Source organism: Antechinus flavipes, chromosome 2 (genome assembly GCF_016432865.1).
Source record: "Antechinus flavipes isolate AdamAnt ecotype Samford, QLD, Australia chromosome 2, AdamAnt_v2, whole genome shotgun sequence".
In the NCBI taxonomy this organism is placed as follows: domain Eukaryota; kingdom Metazoa; phylum Chordata; class Mammalia; order Dasyuromorphia; family Dasyuridae; genus Antechinus; species Antechinus flavipes.
This window is the reverse complement of record NC_067399.1, coordinates 62,980,444-63,002,515: the sequence shown is the minus strand read 5'-3', so window position 1 is coordinate 63,002,515 and position 22,072 is coordinate 62,980,444. Positions and strand designations below refer to the sequence as shown.

Here is a 22,072-nt window from a genome sequence, read left to right as displayed (position 1 = left end):
GGAAAAGGACTTTCTAATCTGTTTTTGCAGCCAGCCAGGGTGGGCCCATTAGTTCCACAAAGCAGATGATCACTGAAAGTTAGATTGCATCTAATTCACTGCATGGACTTTCTAAACAATAGGATGCACTGGTCTTCAAGGCTCAGCTCAGGTGCCATCATGTCCATGTCACTTTCTTCATTTTCCCCTAGCTGGAAGACATCAAATGAGATAGTATTTGTAAATGCCCTTAGCACACTACCTGGCACAGAATAGATACTTAATAAATGCCTTTCCACCCCTCCCCACCCCCAATACTTCTATAGTACTTTTTTTGACTCTCTTCTTTGCCCCATGGGGCATGGGATCATAGCCTCACAGATGTAGAACTAAAAGAAAAGGCTTTGGATATTATCTAGGGCAGGTATTCTTAACCTACTATCCATGAACTTTTGCTTTTTAATATTCTAATAACTATTTCATTACAATTGGTTTCCTTTTCAATTCTGTGTCTTTTGCTTTGTGAAATTAAAAATATTACTTTGAAAAAGGGACCATAGACTGGTGATTGTCAAGGAGGTCCATGACACAAAACCTAGTCTAAGCCCTTTAGTTAAATGACTTACCCAAAATCACATAGCTGGTGTTTACCAGAGTTGAAATTCAAATAAGGGTCAGCTAGATCCAGAGTTCCACAATCTATCCTCTGGACCTCTCTATACTCTTCTGTATGATACTTCCTTCCCATCCCACCCATACATCATATACTCCAATTGGATTATAAGCTCCTTAAAAGCAAGGACTGTGTCATTTTATTCTAATTTTGATAGCTCTGATTGACTGGAAATTTTTCCTTCTATCATGCTGAAATTCACTTCCCTGAGACTTTCGCTCATTCTCCTAACTACAATCTAGGGCCAAGTAAAATAGGTCTATTTCCTCTCCAATATAATAATCCTTCAAGCCAATTTACTATATATTGGTTGAATATCTATTGTTTGCCCAGATCCACAATGGCCTCTCTTTGTGGGGTGAGATATGAAGAATTTAGGCCCATCACTCCCAGGAATATGTTTTCCCCAAGCCTTTGGTGTAAATGTGCCTTTTCATTAGTGGTATTCTGGCTATTTATTTTATGACTCCAGACCCAATTTGCATATTCTAATTAAAAAGCTCTATTGACTCTACATCTTTAATAAGAACAATCAGTCAAGCTGACACATTTTCTGTTTCGAGAATAAGTATCCATATTTTATCTGTTCATCCTTTCCTGAAGGGATGGAGATGGAGCTAGGAATACAAGTGGGGGTGGATTGGGGAAGGGGATAGGGAATGAGAAAGTGATTGGGTTCCAAAAAAGAATGTGAATATCTTCTGGCTGTGGGAATTGAGAGGAGAGAAAGAAAAAAATCATTTTTATCTGTAGAGGATTAAATCAGGGAAAGCAGGTGGTATGTGAATTGGATTTTGAATGACAAAAAGTAATTTTCATAGGTATGTCATAGGTTTTAGAGCTGGAAAAGATCAATCCCTTATCTTACAAAGGAGTAAACTGAGGCCCAGAAAAGATAAATAACTGGGCCAATGTCACAGCTAGTTAAGTAGCAGGGTTCAAAATTCAGGTTTTCTGATTCCATGTCGACTTCTTTTCATTCTACCAAGTTGGGAAGGGTAGAAAGGAGGGGAGATTTGAAGACATAGAGTAAATGAAGATTAACTAATAAGTAAACACAGAAGGTAACAATTTTGCACAGAGATAGAAACAATCCCTTCCCCATCAATTTTAAGTGCCCTCAATTTTTTTTCTTTAGATCACATCAAGTGTGAACAGCAAAAATGCCAGGTATGTTCTCAAAGGGCCTGAAGCCGGTGAAGGCAAACTCTTTAAAGTCCAGGAAAAGACTGGAGATGTGTATGCTTTTGAGAGGCTGGATCGGGAGAAGAAATCGGAGTATTACCTCACTGCATACATTGTGGACAAAGATACCAACCAGAATCTGGAGCCGCCCTCCAACTTCACAATCAAAGTTCATGACGTGAATGATAACGCTCCTGAATTTGCACAGAGAGTTTTCAACGGCTCAGTGCCAGAAATGTCAGCTGTTGGTACGTGCCAGGGAGACAGCATTCAGCTGCCATTCCAACAAACATTGGGCATCCCTTGCCTTGCAAAGTCCCTGCCCTGCCAGTACTGGCCTGGACATCACCAGCCATCTGGGCCCTTCAACTGTAGCTATTGAGAGCACAGTGGAAATAGGCCCTAGGTTGGGGTTTGTATCCTATTACCCCAGTTCCCTACAGCACGTCTTCACACACAGGAAGACTTTCTGTCTCACACTCCCTGATCGAGGTCTGCCCTGGAATAGACTAAACTCTAACTCTAACCATAGACTAAACCCTAATCCTGGCCATAGACCAAGTCCCTAACTGAGTCCTAATCCTAACATGGCCACAAACCCCTAACTGTAACCACAGACTGAGTGCTAACTCTGGCCAACAACTGGGAAATAACCCTCCATAGTTTCCCCAGGACGTCTGGAGAGGCTAGGGATTATCTCCACATCAAATGAGAACATGTGCCTATGACCACTAGGAGGTACAACAGATTTAGCTTGTAACCCAACCAAATGGATGTAGAAACCCTAAGAACCTTGTAATCGTGTCCTTGAAATTAGAGTCAAGAAAAATGATTGGCTTGTGATGATGGCCATAGTCAGAGAAAGAAAACTCTAACAATGGGCTATAGTGTGAGATCTCAGTCCTATGCCAGGAAAGGTCATTCTCTCCTAAGTGGATCTCAAAGCTGTCCTGTGCCCTCATACCATTTACAAAGGAATACAAGAAAATGCTAGGTGAAAACAACCACATATGTTTTTGAGAAATAAGATTGGATGAGTCAGATGCAGGCTTTGATAGAATAAATGGAGACAACTAGGGATGCCCCTTTATAAAATAACATGAGGAATAGTGAGGAGAGTGTTTTCCCACAACTCCTGCAGTCTGCTTTTTCTTCTGGATAGCAGACACCTCAGTAAGCACACATAAAATTTTTAAAAGTCTTTTTACCTTGACATTTGTCCCTATAATTTTCATCTCCCATGAGTTTGAGGATCCAGGTCTAAATCTGTCAGAACCGTGACCAATATGGTCACAATGCTGCTCTATCTGTAAAGTAAAAATTGTGTCATCTGTCTCCTCTTCCTCTCAAGAGTTCCTAATAAGGGGAAATCATGGCCTCTCATCCTGAGTTAGCTTTAGTTAACCTAATTAGCTTTCCTTCTCTCCCCTACCCATCCCTTAGAGAAATACAACTCCTTAGGTCTTGGATAATTTATTTTTATTTATATTTTTTAATTTTTTTTTCAGCTGAGGCAATTAAGGTTAAATGACTTGTCCAGAGTCACACAGCTAGGAAATGCTAAGTGTCTGAAGTCACATTTGAACTCAGGTCCTCCTGTCTTCAGGGCTGGTTCTCTATCCACTGTGCCACCTAGCTGCCCCAGGTCTTAGGTGATTTAGAGTCCCTTACAGGTGGCTCCCCAAAGTCTTCTGAGAAAGGTTGCAATCCCATAGTAAATATATAAAATACTTTGCAAGCCTTAAGCACAAGAGGAACAGGAGATACAATTATTGCCATTGTTGTAATAATTATCAGCACAAGGCTCTAACTAAGGTTCATCTAATCTATTGTTTGACTTTCCCTGTAGGAACTTTAGTCACCAGAGTCACAGCAGTGGATGCAGATGACCCCACTGTGTTGGGCCATGCCTCGGTTTCCTACAATATAATTCGTGGCAGAGAGTATTTCACCATCGATGGTTCTGGTTTGTATGACTATTAACTGCCCTCCCCTCCCATTATTCTCATGTCTAAGGTGTGTTCCCAGTTAGAAATTCCAGGTGTCCAGAAAGTAGTTGTGTTTTTGTTGTTGTTGGGGGTTTTCTTTTTCAAACAGGACATAGGTTATTCATTCAACAGCAAATATTCAAAAGAATATATTATATATTCAAAAAAGAATATAATTAAGTGCCTATTATATACCAGTCACAGTAATAGGAGTGAGGGGGAAAGGATAATGAACAGTCCCCTGCCCTCAAGCAGCTTCTACATGGTTCCTCTTCAAAGAAGTTTCCTTGGGAGATAACATGCAAATTATACCAATACTGCCTCTACCCAGAATTCTATTCCGGGAATGACCTTCAGAGCCTTCAGAAAGGCTCATCACCTGAGGACTAAATAAGCCGCCTCTAAGGTATGGAGGTGCTGGGATCTGTGGCAGCAGATAAGTGTCCACAGTTCTAAAACATTAGAACCAGAATGTTCTTAGAAATTTTTACATGAGGTCCCAATATGAACAAAATCACAGACTCATGGAATATGGAGGTTCAGATAGCAGATATTGCTCTTAGTGACTTTTGTACAGCCAAGATGGGAAGAATATACCTTAGGCCAAGACTGTGGAAGTTGCTTTCATACCCATGTTACAAGCCAAAATCACTCCAAAGAATTATCTGCATTTGTCTGAAGCAGGGACAGCATTGTGGAGTTCTCCTGGGGAATGATTTCCAAGACATGTTCACATGTCGGTTAAACAATTCATTCTCATTACTGAAGTCACCTTTGTTGCCTTTACAGAAAGATTATTACGGCGACACTGGTTTTTGTCCTTCTTTTGTGTTCCCTCATACTTGTCATACAGTAGGCATTTAATACATATTTGTTGGCTAACTGATTGACATTCTTCCAAATATCATAGAATGTTAGAACTAAAAGTGACCTTGAAAGGTAGATTAAAGCAAGAAACATGGAATGCAAGAGCTAAAAGTGACCCAGCTTCTTAAACTGTGGTTCACAATCCCATATGTAGTCTCATAATTCAATGTGAGAGTTGCAAAATTATGATTTGTTATCAATAAATGGTTAATTTGTATACATACTTTGTATGCATATATACCCATGGTCACATCTCAGACAAAAAGGGATCATCAGTAGAAAAAGTTTAACAAGCCCTGGATATGGAATGGAATAACTTGAAGCATAGAAAGTTACTACAGGAAGAGACTTTGAGACATAAAATGTCATAAATTAAAGGGCCTTAAAGAGACTTTAGAGATTTTCATGTTTCCTTTACTTTATAAAGGAAGGAAGGAAGGCCTACCCAGTGGGGAATGGTTTGCGCAAGGTGGCACAACGAGGCAAAGAGAACTTGGAAAATACTGGCTAATTTGGGAAAGCCCAGGGGCTTATATAAAGTCAGTCAACAAGCACTTAGTAAGCTTTTGTTACCGACTAGTCATTTTACTAAGTTGGGAATGTAGGTACAAATATAAGGAAAGACAGTCCCTGCCCTCAAAAGCTTACATTCTTATAGGAAAAGAAAATATATATATATAAAATAAAAATATATAAAAAGAAGCTGCATAGGGAGGGGAAGAAGGAAAGAAAGGTAGTGTAGATAGTGGAGCAGGAAATATTTAACCAATGTTCTAAAAACATATTTTGTTATTAAAAGGAATGGAGGTCACTATTTAACTCCTATTTCTCCTGTACCTTTCCCCACCTCCCTCTTCCTTACCACATCTAGGTAACATCTTCACAGCTGTGAATAACCTGGATCGAGAAAAGCAGTCAAAGTATGAAATAGTGGTAGAAGCCAAGGATGGACCAGGGCTCCAGGGGGAGTCCAGCACAGCCACAGTGGTCATCACTCTGAGTGACATCAATGACAACTTTCCAATCTTCACCGAAAGTGAGTTGATATTTGGAGAAACAAGAATGGGATAAGGGTTGGAAGGAAGAGGATGGAAAGAGGAGGAAAGATATGGGCTACATAGTGTTTATTTTACTCAAACAAGACACCCTGAATTGAACTTTATTTAGCAAAAGCTGAGGAAGTTTTATCCAATCTGTTTTTAGTTCTCAGAAACTATATACATTCTGTGCTCTGATAAGCTCCTATCTCACTCTAAGGCTATGTTCTTTCCTGACAGAGAGGGAAGGTAAGCTGTCTTAGTCTATTTCCCAAACTCCCATCCCAGACTTCACTTTTCTTCTAGAAGACTTGATCCTAACCCCAGCCCTTGACAGAACTCTAGCCTTGGACTAGGCTAGGATCAGTGAATAGAGCACTGGGTCTGGAGGCAGGAAGACCTCAGTCAAAATCCAGCCTCGGAAACTTCCTGGCTGTGTAACCCTAGGCAGGTCCATTTGGTTCAGCCTAGTCCAAATCCTAATCCAATATCCCCAAATCCAACCCTAACCCTAGTCACAGACTAAGTCATCATATACTATTGCCCCAACCCTCTTTTAGATGAATGCTTTTTGGTCCCATGGGAATCTAAACAAGAGAATGTGGTAGATTAGTGTAACTAGGGATTGTTTGATTTCTGATTTTGTATTCCCAATCCCTAAAACATAGTAGATGCTTAATAAAACTGTTTGATGATTGATGATCCATCAACCAAGCCACAAGCATTAGCAGGACCTGTTATGTGTTAGGAACTATGATAAATTCTAGATATACAAAGACAAAAATAGAATAATGCCAGCCTTCCAGGAGTTTCTTTTCTTAGAAGACCTGAGGAATACCAAGGATGATACAGTGGGACTAGTTAGAATACTGTTGCCATCATCTATACAGCTCTTATTAGTAAAGAAAACAAGCCAAGACAAGAGAGATGCATAAATTTTGCCCAGTACTTTATGGTGCAAGAAAACAGTGCTGGGGACCTGTAAACAGGGATTACTTGTACCATTAAAGCTATGTGACTTTGTTGTCTGGGACATAATTCATCCAGATTCCCTGCAAAGTAATGATCTATCTAATTAATGTAAATTAAGAGGCACAGCTCATTAACCAAACTCTCGCTAATGTTTCTTTTGTGGAGCAGCAAATTATAAATTTGTGGTTCCTGAAAATATCCAAGTTGGAAGCTCCCTGGGATCCTTGACAGTCGAAGACCCTGATGAGCCCCAGAACCGGATGACCAAGTACAGCATTGTCCAAGGACAATACAGGGACACCTTTGTCATTGAGCTCGATGCTTCCAGGAACCAAGGCATCATCAAGCCCATGAAGGTACCTGGCATATGTGGAGGTGAAGCAGAAAGGGAATATGGCATCTTCCTCAGTTTCCTTTTTTGTAAAATGAGGAAATAATAATAGTCTACCTCCCAGGTTGTTGTGAGAATAAACAGATCATATTTGTAAAGTGATTTGCAAATTTTAAACCATAACGTAAATTCTAGCTATTATTATTAGAGGGATGACATCCCTTCCAAATCTGAAAATCTATTTTTTCAGATGGATTTAGAAATGCTTCCATAGTAACCCCACCAATTTCAGCAACCACGACTAAAGTACCAAGGTAGAGTAAAACAAGGAATTAATTTATTTTCTTTGGTAATCCCAATCCCAAATATTATAAACTTACCCACTTTGCCGGAGGTATATCAATCTACCAGTCATCAATCAACACCCAATGTTGTGGGCCATGATAGGGAAGTTTAAGATCTGTTCTAAGGCCTCAGGAAGTACAGAAATTAGTTGAGAAGACAGGATAAACACACGTGCCAAGGACATTCTTCATTCCCCTTATAAGTGTGGACAGATCCTATCCTTCTGACATCCTGCCTAACTATACAAAGCAATGGATGGAAAATGCCTATGAGGGTTCCTTTTCTGGAAGAGCGATGTCTGAGCTTGGATGGCCTAGGAAGGTTTCCTGCACAAGGTAAAATATGGCCCAAATATTAAGGGATGGGTCAGATGTATGGAGCATAAGTAATTATGACCAAAACAGTGGGCAGAAGAGGCTCTTGCTGTCCTATGTAAGCAATTGTGACTATATTGATTTAATTTTGAGGTCTCTATCTCCATGGATCAATGAGAATTCAAATCCATTTGAGTGACTTTCATATGCATACTATTAATATCTCAATCCCCCATGACTCAAATTGGATTTTTTCCTCACAGAGGTGGGCAGAGCAGAGATTATTACCATTTCCATTTTACACATGAAAAGACAGGTCAAAAAAAAAAAAAAGGCAACTTTCCCCTGGCCACAATCCAGATCTCCCAGCTCTGAGTTCATGGCTATTTCTAAATGTTCCCTTCTCTTTCCTAGCCCCTGGATTACGAGCACATCAAAGAATATAGCTTCACCATCGAGGCAACAGACCCAACAATTAGCCTTCCCTACCTGAACCACGGTACCTCAAAGAACCTGGCTCTTGTTCATATCAATGTCACAGATGTAGATGAGCCACCAGTCTTCTCTCAACGTTTCTATCACTTCAAACTGATGGAAAATCAAAAGAAACCCTCAATTGGCTCAGTGTTAGCCAGGGACCCTGATGCAGCTCAACGGAACATTGAGTAAGATGGAACTGGTTTCTGTGGGTTTGGGGGAATATTGAAATCTGGTCCCTTGCATGATCCTTTCCAATAGTCTCACAGGATATTAGAAATGGAAGAGTTAGTTGTTCAGTGAATAGATCCGCCAAACATATCTTAAGTAGTGATTTGATGTGCTCAAGCACTGTGCTGGTGCTAAAAAATACAAAGACTTAAAGTAAGACAGCTCCTGTCCTACAGTAGCTTACCTTCTGCCAGGGAATTAAAATATGATCACAGATAAATAAATGCAAAACATAGTCAAAATAAATATACAAAGATAGGGAGAGACTGAGGAGGGGCACTAAGAAGTTCCAGAAGTGAATCTTGTGCTAAGTCCTAAAGAATTCAAGGGATGTGGAAGTTAGGGAGGAGAATATTTCTGGGCATTGGATACAACCTGAGCAAAGGCAGGAAAGCAGGAAATGAAACATTTTCCAAGCAGCAAAGGAGATCAGTTTGGCTAGAATATAAATCATGTGAGGGGCAATAATGTGTAAGCCTAGAGAGTCTAGAAGTCAGAGGATGAAAGACTTAAAATGCCAAACACAAACATGAAACATGAAATGTTAGAACTGAGAGGGCTTTAGAGGCTACCTGGCCCAACCATCTCATTTACAGATGAGGAAACTGAGAGTACATAAGTCATCAATAGCAGAACTGAGAATCAAACCTAGAATTGATGCCAAGTCTAATGCTCTCTAATTTGATCCACTTTCCCTTTATTTCCCACCTTATAACTTCTTTACCTTTAACTGCCAGAGACCTCAGGCTCCCTCCTCATTTCCCAGGACCCCTCACTGTTTGCCCCACACAATAGACAGGCCCCCATGCCATCATCTTTATCCCAAGCCTTCAGGAATCAAATAATAATGATAACTTGCATCCTGGGTATGAAGGATTCAGATCATAAGGATATTGTTAAATTTTCAGTAGGAGCACTTAATACCTCAAAAATCAGAAAACTCTACAAATCAGGGCTTGCCTAGACTTAAGAAACTGTTAGTGCAGAATAAACATCAAAGTGTGTCGTCCGTACTCTTGTTTTTCAAGGGAACATTTGTTAAACGTGTACCAGATTGCTCCTGCTCACATTTCTATAGTACCTGAAGGTTAAGTGGTAACTAGTTATGTGATCCTGGGCAAATCACTTAACTGTGTTTGCCTCAGTTTCTTCATCTATAAAATGAGCTGGAGAAGGAAATGGTAAGCCACTGCAGTATCTCTATCAAGGAAATCCCAAATGAGGTAAGAAAGAATAAGATAAAATTGAACAACAAAAGTTTACAAAGTGTTTTCCTCAAAACTACCTTGTGAATTGCATAGTGTAAATATTTTTAATTCCCATTTTGTAGAGGAGTAAACTGAAAACAACTTATCTTTCAGGAAGTAATTCTGCCCATGGTTAGTCAACTAATAAATGACCTAATGAGAAAAGAGAACTGAATCTCAAAATGAAGGAAAGACATGCCCAGGGTCACAAAATTAGTTCATAACACATCTTGTGACCCACAAACCAGAGCTCTTTTTAATATACTATTTCTCCCCCATAACCAGAATAATTATAGTCCCCATACAAAAGAGCAAAATCTCAAATGTCATTAATATGCAATGATAACCTGACTTGTCACTGCTTAATTAATAGCTATGTGTTCTTGGAAAAAGTCACTTACTTTTATTTAAACTCAGTTTCCTTATATATAGATATATAGAGCAAGAAAAATATGCTAGGAGATATCTCTTCTCCCATAATATAGGTACTCCATCCGGAAGACCAGTGATAAAGGACAATTTTTCAGAATCTCCAAGCAGGGTTACATTTCCAACATTAAGGAATTGGACCGTGAAATCTACCCTTGGTATAATTTGACTGTTGAGGCCAAAGAGATGGATACTCGTGGTAAGATGTCAAGATGGGTGTCCCTTCTGGGGCTCCTTCCTTCTTCTTCTCTGTTTACCTTTTTCTGATAAAAACTGAGGGTAAGACTTAACACTCACATTCTTTTTGGTAAAGAAAGGAGAAAAGTCAACCAAAGACTATGCAGATGGCACAGATAGGCAACCAACAAGTATTTATTGAGTGCTTGTTCTTCGCTCATTGTTGTGTGGTAATGATGTGGAACTTGTCAGAAAATCTGGGTTCAGGTCCCAGATGGACAGGAAATTGTATTTGTCAAGGTTTAATTTCAGATGAGAAGTTACAGAAAAGGCAACTAAGACTTCACAAGAGGAGTTAACTTGTTAAATGCCACAAAGTTGGTTATTGACAGAGCTAGGGCTAGAAATCAGGACTCCTGGTTTCCCAGTCCAAAATTCTCTCTTCCACTCAAGCCCATTTGGCCATGGTGACAGATGAAAGGATAAGTTATGGGCCCTTACGTCAATGAATCTCAGATCTTTGGGGCACCAGCTATCCTCACAAAGCTAAGCGCCCTCTCATGATGATACCCCTGTAGAATGTTATTCCCTAGATCTGACTCCCTTGAGTCAATAGTCATAAGTACCAATGAAGGAGATATGATTTAAGGGTATTCTCATCATTTCCTTTCCCAGGGAACTACCCCACTGGCCAAGAATCCATTGTTCAAGTTCATGTGGAAATCTTAGATGAGAATGACAATGCCCCAGAGATTGCACAACCTAATGATGCCAGAGTGTGTGAAAATGCTGCCCCTGGAACAGTGAGTACCCTGGAGAGTTCCCAGCCATTATCATCCTAGGGGAGCCACAGGCTTGGGGGAGGAGCATGCTCACACTCAACTGGGAAGTAGAATCACATCACACAAGATGTAAATTAAAAGGAACATCTCTTCTAACTCCTTCAGTCAGCAGATAAGCACATTGATGCCCAGAAGAGGTCAAATCTTGCCCCGGTAATACAGATGGTTAGGAGCAAGAATCAGCACTCAAGTCTCTCAATTTCAATTCATAGTCATGAATTGACTATATATAGGATTCCATTTTTTTTTATCTACATGTACCCCTGCTCAAATAATTAGCTTGTTTTTGGTGTAGGGCACACCATAATGCCCCCTTGGGTCCACATAGTTCCTTCATCTTCCATTTTTAGGCAGTTATTTTAGATGAAAAGTTATGAAGTCAATCACGATCATTTTGAGCCCCTACTTAAGAAAATTCCTAATGTTTAGGGAAAAGTTTTTTTTTTTTTTAAATCTATCTCTAGCAAACCCATGGCATTTTTGTGGTTGAGGCAAACTTCAGCTTACCAGAAACATTTGAATAATATAACATGAGATCATATTACAGAATTTTATTAAGATTATTAATTTATAGGATATATATAATAAGATTATATTATATTATAGAATTATATTATAGTATTATCATATTATAGTATAGTATTGGATTATATTATAGGATATTATAGGATTATATATTATGTTATAGTATAGTATGTTATAATACAGTACAGTATAGTACAAAGATCTCCACTAGAAGGAAGTGTTGGGAAAAGATCAGGCCTTTTATTGAGATTTCTCTCAGCCTAAGTTTTCTGCTTCATGATGTCGGTAGTCTCCTTTGTATCTCCCTTCTCTGACACAGCTAGCTTTGCTCTTCAAGTATATTCCAGGATGCCATTCCTGCTCCAGCCTGTCAATCCCAGTCACCTCAACTTTACATACAAAATGAGACATACTAGATGTCTCTGAAGTTCTTTCCAGGTCCTTTCCAGATCTGACATTTATCTTCCAACTTTAACATTTCTATCTTCTGTGTTCTAACATTCTAAGCTCTGAATTCTAGGTTATAAGCTCCCTTCCAGAGACCATACCTAGAAAAACTGAGCCACTTGACCTGACAATCTCTGGGAATCTTCATTTTTCACCTTGACCCTGACTCTAATGCAACTACCCTCTCTCCCCTTTTCCCCATTTTCAATACAAACACACACACACACACACACACACACACACACACACACAAAATATTTCTCCTTCTTTCTGTAAGAAATATAGTCAGATCAACATGACCATTTCCTCTGGAAAGAGCAGTTTTCTTGGTCCTTTGTGAGTTCTGAAATAACTCCCTTTCTTAGACAAAATGCTCCTATATGTTATTGTCTCCCCCGATTAAAATATAAGCCCCTCAAAACCAGCAATTATCTTACTTTTGTATTTATATCCCTAGACCTTAGCATAGTGCCTGGGACACATAATGCTTTTCTTTCATTCAAGAATGTGTTGAGTAGAATGTTTTAAGATCTCTCCGGCTCTGACATCCCATGAATTAAAGTGAATGGACAGCAGACAGTCCCCATATCTACATATCCAAGATACATGGCACTCTTGGCTGATAACAAATGCAATGGTTCAAAAGAATAAATAGCTCCTATTTGTTTTCACCCTTTATTTGCTTTGGTGACTTATTTATTTTCAGATACCACTAAGATAGCCACCAGGCTCAGGCACAAAATTGACATTTATTAAAAAGCTAAGAAATCTGAAAGATTTGCCAGAGGCAACATTACCATTCTCTCTCACTATAAATTGCTCAACCCAGCACACAGAATGATTGGGGTAACTAGTTTCTTCTCAAAGTTCCTCTCAAGGCATAGAAACCCACAAGCCTTTAAAGATAACAGTTAAAGAGATTCAACTAGGAACTTCCTTCTCCCTTCTGAACTTGCCCAAAACTGACCCACAAAATGCCTGATCTGGACAAATGACCTAATCTTTAAATGCAAATTTATTTATGTGCAAGGGGATGAGTAAAGTAGAAGACCTATAAATATAGGATTTTTCTGGGTGAAGATTCCCTCAATGTTTTGAACTCAATTCAACAACAGCAACAAATCCTAAAATTTGCCTGGGGATTGTACTTGTTCCTATGTATAGGAGTTCCCAGAAAGATGCATGGTACCATACACATGTGGCCATTTGAGCTGTGGCCATAGATGCTTCATTTTCCATTACTGAGAAATCACATTTATGTACCCAGTTCACTACTCTGTTACATTCAAAACTAACTCATCATTTCCTTCTTTGCAATCACCACAGTTGGTCACAAGGATCTTGGCTACAGACAAGGATATAACTCCACGGGATGTAAAGTTTAAATACTCCCTGAGTAGAGATGACAGCAATTTCACCCTGACAGAAAATCGAGGTATTGTATCTCTATGAAAATTCTTGTTGTATAATGCTTATAATAATGCTACAATTCTACACCTCAAAATTTATGAAGCATTTCCCATTCTTTCTAAAAATTCCATCAATTCCCTCTTTCGGGCTTATGGTAGGACCATGTCACCCCTCCTATTTAATATATTCCAGTGGCTTCCTATTATCTCTAAAACCAAATATAAAATACTGTCTTTTAAAAACTTTTCTATAATCTGCCCTCTTGCTACCTTTCCCATCTTCTCACTCCTTACTCATCTCCATGTGGTGACACTGACCCCCTTGGTGGTCCTTGCACAAGACGTCCCATCTCCCAATTCTGGGCATTTTCACTGTCCATCTCTCATGCCTGGAATTTTCTCCCTCCTCGTCTCCATCCAAGTCCCTGGCTTGCAGTCCTAACTAGAGTCCTCCCTTTTATAAGAAACTACCTCTGATCCTCCTTAATGCTCATATATTCTTTCTGTTGGTTTTCCCTAATTTATCCTTTCTATAGCCTATTCACATCGAATTGTTTACATATGATCTTCTCCTTTAAACTCTGAGCTTCTTACAACCAGGGACTATCTTTTGCCTCTTTTTGTATCCTCAGCACTTAGCAAAGTGCCTGGCACATAGTAGGTATTTAAATATATATCAACTTGCCAGGTACTACAAATATTATTGTTCCCTCTTTAGAGAGAAGGAAAATATAGCAGAGAAAGGTTAAGTTATTTGCACAATATCATACAATTAAAAATAGTCAGAATTTGAATCTAAGTTTCTAATTCCAAGTCTACCATACTGTCTCACACAAAACTTAGTTTTCCAACTCAATTTAAAAGGAGAAAGTACAGTCAAGATTATCAGGCCAAGCTCTTTTATAACCTTAGGACTTACAACTAAAAGAAATTTTAGCAATAATAATATCTCAGATTTGTAAAATGTTTTAAGGATTTCAAAGTGTTTTATATATGTTATCTCATTTAATCTTCATGATGACCCTGTACTATAGTGCTATCATTATGTCTGTTTTACAGATGAGGAAACTAAGGTTGAGAGAGATTAAGTGACTTACCAAGATCACATAGCTACTATAAGATTTAAAGCAGGATTTGAACTCAGATCTGCGAGAACACTTAATGATCTTTTAGTCATTTGCAAATGTAAAATATATGGTTAGGAAACTAATGTAATAAACCAGGTATAATTTTAGAGGCTGAAAACTCAACAAAGTATAACTGAAAGAATGCTGGATCTGTAATAGAAAGACTGGGGTTTGAGAAGGAAAAAAAATAGAAAAGTGAAAAGAAGGGAAAGAGGGGATAAAAGGAAGGAAAGGGAAAGTAAGGGGAAAGAGAAGAAGAAAAGGAAATAGAAGGGGAAAGGAAATAGAAGGAGAAAGAGAAGGGAAGCATTAAGAAACTACTATGCCAGCCAGGCTCTATGCTAATCACTTTACAAATATTCTCCCTCTTGAGCCCCAGTTCTACCATTTACTCCCTACATAACTTTGGCCTCTCTGGGCTTCAGTTTCCTATATAACATAAGATCCTGAAGAAGATGATCCCTAACTTCTTTTGGAAATCTATAAATCATGTGATGGACCCACAACAATTTTGCACCAGACCTTTCTTTCTATTCCATTTGACAATATCAATGGCTTTAGTGACAAGAACTTGTTTTTCTGGGTTTTCAGCAGCTACGGGAGTAGCTATCAGGTTGCATCTCCAGAAGGGTTGCTTTTAATGGCAGAGGAAGATGGCAGAGGGCAGTGGGTTATTGGGATATTCCCAAATTTACACTAGTTTATTAGCAGGTAGATCCGGTGAACTTACCCAGATGTGCTTTACCTTTCAGACAATACAGCCAACATCACGGTGAAATATGGTCAATTTGATCGTGAGAGAGCCAAGGTTCACTATCTTCCTGTAGTCATTTCTGACAATGGGAAACCCAGCCTTACGGGTACCACCACCCTTGTCATCACAGTCTGCAAATGCAATGACCATGGGGAACCCACGTTCTGTGAAGAGCCAGCCAGACAGGTTGGAGTAAGCATCCAGGCCCTTGTAGCCATCTTTCTGTGTATCCTCACCATTGTTGGTAAGTGAGAGAGTCTTGATCTTGTAAAGTAGGTGATGTAGAGAGTAGGGAGGGGTGGGGTTTTGAGTAACCAAGAAGTATATGACATGATTTTTCAAGCCTTGATGAGGGAATCAAGATATCCACATTCCTGACCTGCCTTTACCACTAACTTCCCTTGTGACCCTTCATAATTTATTTCTTCTCCCTGAGCCTCAATTCTCTCCTCTTTAAAATAAGACAGTTAAATTAGATGATCACATCTAGCATTCTTCATTCTCTGTAGTGTAACAGGTCTAGTCCAGATGCAGGGATTATTATGCTTATTTTAGAAGAGTTAATAAGGGTCAGGGACATGAAGGAATTGGCCCCAGGTCATGGAGTTTGTAAGTGGCAGAGGAAGGATTGAAGCCTAACTCCCAGTCAGTACAACTAACAAAATTCAAAATGGCAGCTCTGGGTATTTTTGCTGGCTGTTCCTTATACCTAGAACACTTTTCTTTTCCATCTCTGCCTCCTAGATTCCTTCAAGTCCCAGCTAAAATCCCACCTACTACAGAAAGCCCTTCCCAATCCTCTTAAATCTAATATCTTTTCTTTGCTGATGATTTCCTATTTATCCTGCATATTTTTACATGTCGCCTCTCCCATCAGACTATGAGTTCCTTGAGGAGATCCCCACCCTTGAGGAGAAGAATTGTCTTTTACCTTTCTTTCTATTCCATTTGACAATATCAATGGCTTTAGTGACAAGAACTTATTTTTCTGGGTTTTCAGCAGCTATGGGAATAGCTATCAGGTTGCATCGCCAGAAGAGTTGCTTTTAATGGCAGAGGAAGATGGCAGAAGGCAGTGGGTTATGGGTACAGGATTGTCTCCATTGAAATCTGAGAAGGAATGGTGGTTAGCCTAATGGTGGTCTGACTAATCCTTAGTTCTATCTTCAAGGGGACTGACAAGGCCATCCAACTGAGCTAATAGAAAGAACATCAAGTTGGGATATAGTACAAAATATAGGTTCTTGGTTCTAGGTTCTAGACTCTGCCACTGACTTATTGTGAGACTCTCAACAAGTCATTTCTCTGGACTTCAGTTTCCTCTTCTGTAAAATGAGGAGATTGACCTAAATTGTCTCTAGTTATATAACTTTGTAAACTCTGAAGCACTATATAAATCCTAGCTATTATTATTATTATAGTTGGCAAGAATCTTAAAACACAGAACCCAGGATATTAGAAATAGGAGGATTCAAAACAGAACTCATAGAAAATTGAAACGTTCTTTGTTCCCACAATCTAAAGACCCTTCCAGTTCTAACACCATAGGATTTTTGACACAATTGACTGATGTAGTTATGAATGTATATTACCATTAGACTGAGAGCTCTTAAGGGAAGAAACTGTTTTTTGTCTCTTTTATATCCCAAGTGTTTAGCACAATGATTAGCATAGTAGGTATTTTGTAAATATTGATTGATTGATTGATTGAGTAGTCAGGAAGAGCTGACATAAATATGTTTTACTTACAGTGATCACGGTACTAATTGTCCTCCGCCGAAGGTTGAGGAAACAGGACAGAGCCCAAGGCAAGAACGTAGCAGAAATTCATGAGCAGCTGGTCACCTATGATGAGGAAGGTGGTGGGGAGATGGATACCAACAGCTATGATGTATCTGTGCTCAACTCAGCCTGCAAGGGCAGTGGGAAGCCTCCAGGAGGGAAGCCCCCCAGGCCTGCCCTGGATGCAAGGCCTTCCCTCTATGCTCAGATCCAGAAACCTCCAAGACCCGCTCAGCCCCAGCCTGTAACTGGGGAGATGGCCGTTATGATCGAGGTGAAGAAGGAGGAGGCGGATCATGATGGTGGTGGGCCCCCCTACGACACACTCCACATCTACGGCTATGAAGGAGCCGAATCCATTGCTGAGTCACTCAGCAGCCTCGTCACAGATTCCTCAGATTCAGATGTTGACTATGACTTCTTGAATGACTGGGGGCCCAGGTTCAAAATGTTAGCTGAGCTTTATGGCACCGAACCTAACCAGGAGTTAGTATATTGAAGTCACCCACTGACTTGGATCCTAGAAACCAGCCCCTTTGCAGGAAAAGATCCAAATCCCCAATGTCATCTGAAAGAAACTGTAAGGATGGATTAAAAGTGGATAGCCACTTTTTTTATTTCTTGCACACAAAAGATACTCAATAATGGCTTGTTGAATTCACTTGAATTTGGAAGATACAGAAAAACAACTGTGTGTAATCATATATCTAGTCCCACATTTAGCTACATCTTCTGGAAAGGCAGTGGGATGTAGTGAGAAAAAATTCTGGATTTGGACCCAAGTTCAAATTTTGCCTCTGCTATTCATTACTTACAAATGTGAAAAAAATCACTTCTTTGGGCCTCCATTTCCTGTTTTGTACAATGAAGTAGATGGACTGCATGTTGTCCTTCGGTGCTCAGAGAACCAAAATGACATCGCTATGTTGGGGTCAAGGTACACGGTGTCCAACTGTGGTTGATCAGACCGAGACAATCTCTAAGGTCTCTTCCCGTTCTATAACCTGGGATTATGTGAAAAACATGGCCATTCTGACAATGAAGGCACTACCATCCACCTGATGGCAGAAACCATGTGAGAGAGCAAATTACCCCCTTCTACATGATTTGTCACACCAGCTAAGCACAAGCTGACAGCTCAGTACCACACAGGGCTTTGGGAGAGAAGATGTCTACGGGAAGCCGAGCCAACTGCGTTCGCTCTGCTTCAAATGAGCACAAAACCCTGCTAGTCAGTCTCCACAGATCACCCTCGCTCCCTCTGAACCCACCATATAAGGACTTTTTCCCCACCACCACCGCACCCAGTTCCTTAAATCTGCTAAGTCACAGTGACCATCTTCAGAAGGCTTTGGAGGCTAAAGTGGTTAGAATTCTCAGGAGCTTCCTTAATGAATAGCATATTCTTATTCAGTCTGGATTGGGCTCCATGCCCACAGAAATGTGAACTTGGCGACCTGAGGTCTCTGAATGTGATCTATTCAGAACTAGCTGGGCTATTATTTCCTTTCAATAAAGGCCTAGAGAGACTTCACACACACACACACACACACACACACACACACACACACACACACTCTTATCTCCTAGAAACAGAGATGCAGCCATCAATTAAGTACGTATTTATCTTTGTTCTCTTACATCCTCCTCCAAACACACACACACACACACACACACACACACACACACACACACACAATATGAGAGTTGGAAGAGAGCTCAGAGACCATATACTCCAATCTCATACCTGCTACAATACCCCAGAAAAGTGGTCAGATGGCCTTTGCTCAAAGGCCCCCAAGGGAAGGAAAACTAGCTACCTCCCAAAGCAATCCATTTCACTTTTGGACAGTTCCAAGTGTTAGGAAGTTGTTTGTTTGTTTTTTATACAGAGGTAAAATCTGACCCTGCAACTTGCACCTAATTATAATTCTATCTCCTAATTCTGCCCTCTGAGTCCAAGAATACTAATTCTTATCCTTTATCACGGCAGCTCTTGAAAAACTTGTAAACAGCTAGCTTGCGTTATCCCTAAGGAATAGTTTTAAGTTTTTGTTTTATTTTTCCTGAACACTGACCACCTCCCAGTACCTTCACCCAATTCCTTTGAGATATGACCCTTAAGTACCTCACCAATCCGATCCCTCTCCCATGGATGTGTTCTAATTAGTCAAATTGGACACAAAATTCTGGTTGTGTCCTTAAACAGAGGACAATGGAAGATTTGCCTCCATTGTTCTGAATATTCTGCTTCTATTAATGTCGCATTATTCTTATATAATGCAGCATTGGATCACATTAGCTGATGGGACTGCAACTTCGCACTGTTGACTTATATTCAACTTGGAGTTGACTAGACCTCCCATTCCCACGACAAAGTCGGGCACTGCTCCCAACATTGTGCTACCAAATTCACCTATATACTATAGCATTGAAGGGTTCACTGAACTCCTCTTCCAAGCTTTGGAATATAGATGAATTTTTCCTCATATATGAGATTAGAAATGATTCACCACAAAATAGACTTTTTGTCTCTCTCCTAATCTGCAACCTTCAACATTTAAAAAAATCTGTGATTTTGTTCCCATTGGTACTTCCCCCACCAATGCAGGTTGCAACCACCTACTATTTAGTGCACAATCTTTGAGAGTTACTATAGCTGAAAAGTGCCCAACCTGGTAAAGCACCTCTTTGAATTTAGTTAGTCTGTCCTTGAATGACAAGTACACAGTCACATGACCCATACTTCCTGCTTAATTTTAAGCAGTTATTACACTAAGAAAACTTTTATGAATTCTGGGTCACCTGCACAGTAGAGTGAAACACAGGAAAAGGACTTCAAAGATTGAATTTAAAAATGTTATCTAAATGGGAGCTATTATCATATGTCCTTTCCCTTAGAACACTACCTAACAATAGTAGACTTCCTTCACCCGAAGACCCAAAGGCCTCAATTTTACTGTCTTAATCTTGATCTGAACATTTCATCCTTCCCACCACTATTTGTTTTCTCTTACGGAATGGACATGGGCCTAAAAGGCCCCTCTATCCCTCTTTATCTCAGGGATAAATGGATGTGAGGTATCAATTGCATCCTCTTCTGACTGGTATCCAAATTCAGTGTTCAGGTTCATGCCAGCCCCACTGGGCCAATCCTCCCATGTAGATCTAGTAAAGGAACAAATAAAAACTTCCCCAGATCTGACTCATGTCCCATCAGGAATCACCTGTAGTAATCCAAAATCAAACATTCTTTGGCAAATATGTATATATCCAAAAGTTCATCATCCATATAGCTGAAAAAAATACAATGATAATCCTGGTAGTCTCCTTTCAAATCCATGCAGCAATGTCTTAAGCCTGTTTGGGGTGCCTTTACTCTGTGACAAAATGTAGATAATTCTATTTCCTTAATCCTTTATTAACTGGGGGGTTTTCTACATAGAAGCATTTTACTAATAATACTGACAGGTAAATATATATATAGCTCAAAATATTGGTTCATAATTAACTATACGCTAGTCAAGTTAACTTAATATTAATTCAGGTTATATTAGTTGGATAAAGTTTCATAAAATCTTTCTTTTCCTACCCCTTTTAGTAAAGTAATTGTTTTCCAGAGCTATTAACTGTAAATTGGACAAATTGCTGCACTGAACGTACTGTATTTTTTATATTTTGAGTTTTTAAATAAAATAAAATCTTGAGATTGATTTTGGGAAATTCTTTTTTACTGTTTGATTGTTAAACTAAACAGTCTTGCATTGTCAATAACATCTGCCTGATGATAAATTCAAACTTCCCAACTATGAAGATGGGACGGCAGAAGATAAAACCCCCGTGTCCCAGGCCTGGTTCTGACATGCTTTTAGCTATATGGCCTTGAGGAAATCACATTTCCCTATTTGGGTCTCAGTTTTTTTTTCATATATAAAATGAGGGGACTGGACTAAATGTCTAAATGTCTAAAAAGCAAAATAGCAAAGCTGAAAGGTCCCTTAGAAGGGAGAATGTCAGAGGTGGAATGGACCTCCAGTTTCGAATCAACTCTAATTCTGAGGTCAATTCCAGCTCTAACAGCCTGTGGTATAAAGTATCTTTTAGTTTTAGGAGTAGAAAAGAATCTGAATCTGCTCTAGAAAGTGGCAGGAAATTTTTTTAAAAATGATTAAGAGAACTGGAAGTAAACAAAAGACAACTCCAGAGAAGCCTCAAAATAAAGGAGTCACCCAATTTTACAAATTCTAGAAGTGACTGTATGAAATGTGGAAGACTCATGGGAAATGTGTCAATTAGTCTATAGACCTCACTTTCTCACATTCTCTCTCAGTACAGTCAGGGCTGTTTGTCTGGTCTCCCAAAGTTCAGTCCTGACCCACCTTTTGTTATATTTCTAAATCCTCTCTGAGGGTGAGCTCAACAAACAGATTTAATCATCACTTTTGTACAGATGACTCCACATCTTTTTATCAGCACCTAATTCCTCCCTTGAATTCTAATCCAATATAACCAACTGCTGCTGGACATCTCCTTCTAGATATCCTGTTGGCATCTTAAACTTACTATTTCCAAAAATTGAACTCATTATCTTTCTCTCTAACTCCACCCCTCCCCAAACTTTCTCACTTTGGAGCCATCCTTGTCTCTTCCCTCTGTTTCACTCAATACCCATTCTCCTGTATTAATCACTTGCCAATGCTTATCACTTCTGTCTTCACAACATCTGTCACATCTTGCATCACTGAACTTCATACAGAGTTTGGCACACAGTAGGCACTTGGGAAATACTTGTTGACTTGTTAGTTGCCTTCTATTCTGACTGTGCTCAGGAACATAACGGTCCCTTTGGTCCATTCCCCTCATGCAGGTCTGTTAAAGCCCCAATCAGACTCATTCTTTTCACTCCCTTGGACACCACCAAAGTCTAGGCTTTC

General features: G+C 39.6%; 1 protein-coding gene across 2 annotated transcripts in view; it reads left to right on the top strand.

Annotated features, from left to right (window-relative positions):
• CDH5 (cadherin 5) overlaps nucleotides 1-22,072 on the top strand; it is a 62,480-nt gene that overhangs the window by 29,404 nt on the left and 11,004 nt on the right. The window contains exons 3-12 of one of the 2 annotated variants that reach the window (XM_051975083.1): nucleotides 1,791-2,085; nucleotides 3,687-3,803; nucleotides 5,564-5,728; nucleotides 6,870-7,057; nucleotides 8,106-8,356; nucleotides 10,132-10,274; nucleotides 10,928-11,055; nucleotides 13,393-13,501; nucleotides 15,355-15,600; nucleotides 17,108-18,819. In XM_051975083.1, coding sequence (XP_051831043.1) covers nucleotides 1,791-2,085; nucleotides 3,687-3,803; nucleotides 5,564-5,728; nucleotides 6,870-7,057; nucleotides 8,106-8,356; nucleotides 10,132-10,274; nucleotides 10,928-11,055; nucleotides 13,393-13,501; nucleotides 15,355-15,600; nucleotides 17,108-17,637 — 2,172 coding nt within the window. In that variant the 3' untranslated portion in view covers nucleotides 17,638-18,819. Of the gene's footprint in view, nucleotides 1-1,790; nucleotides 2,086-3,686; nucleotides 3,804-5,563; nucleotides 5,729-6,869; nucleotides 7,058-8,105; nucleotides 8,357-10,131; nucleotides 10,275-10,927; nucleotides 11,056-13,392; nucleotides 13,502-15,354; nucleotides 15,601-17,107; nucleotides 18,820-22,072 lie in introns of those variants that run through there. The other variant, XM_051975084.1, reaches the window with a different exon arrangement.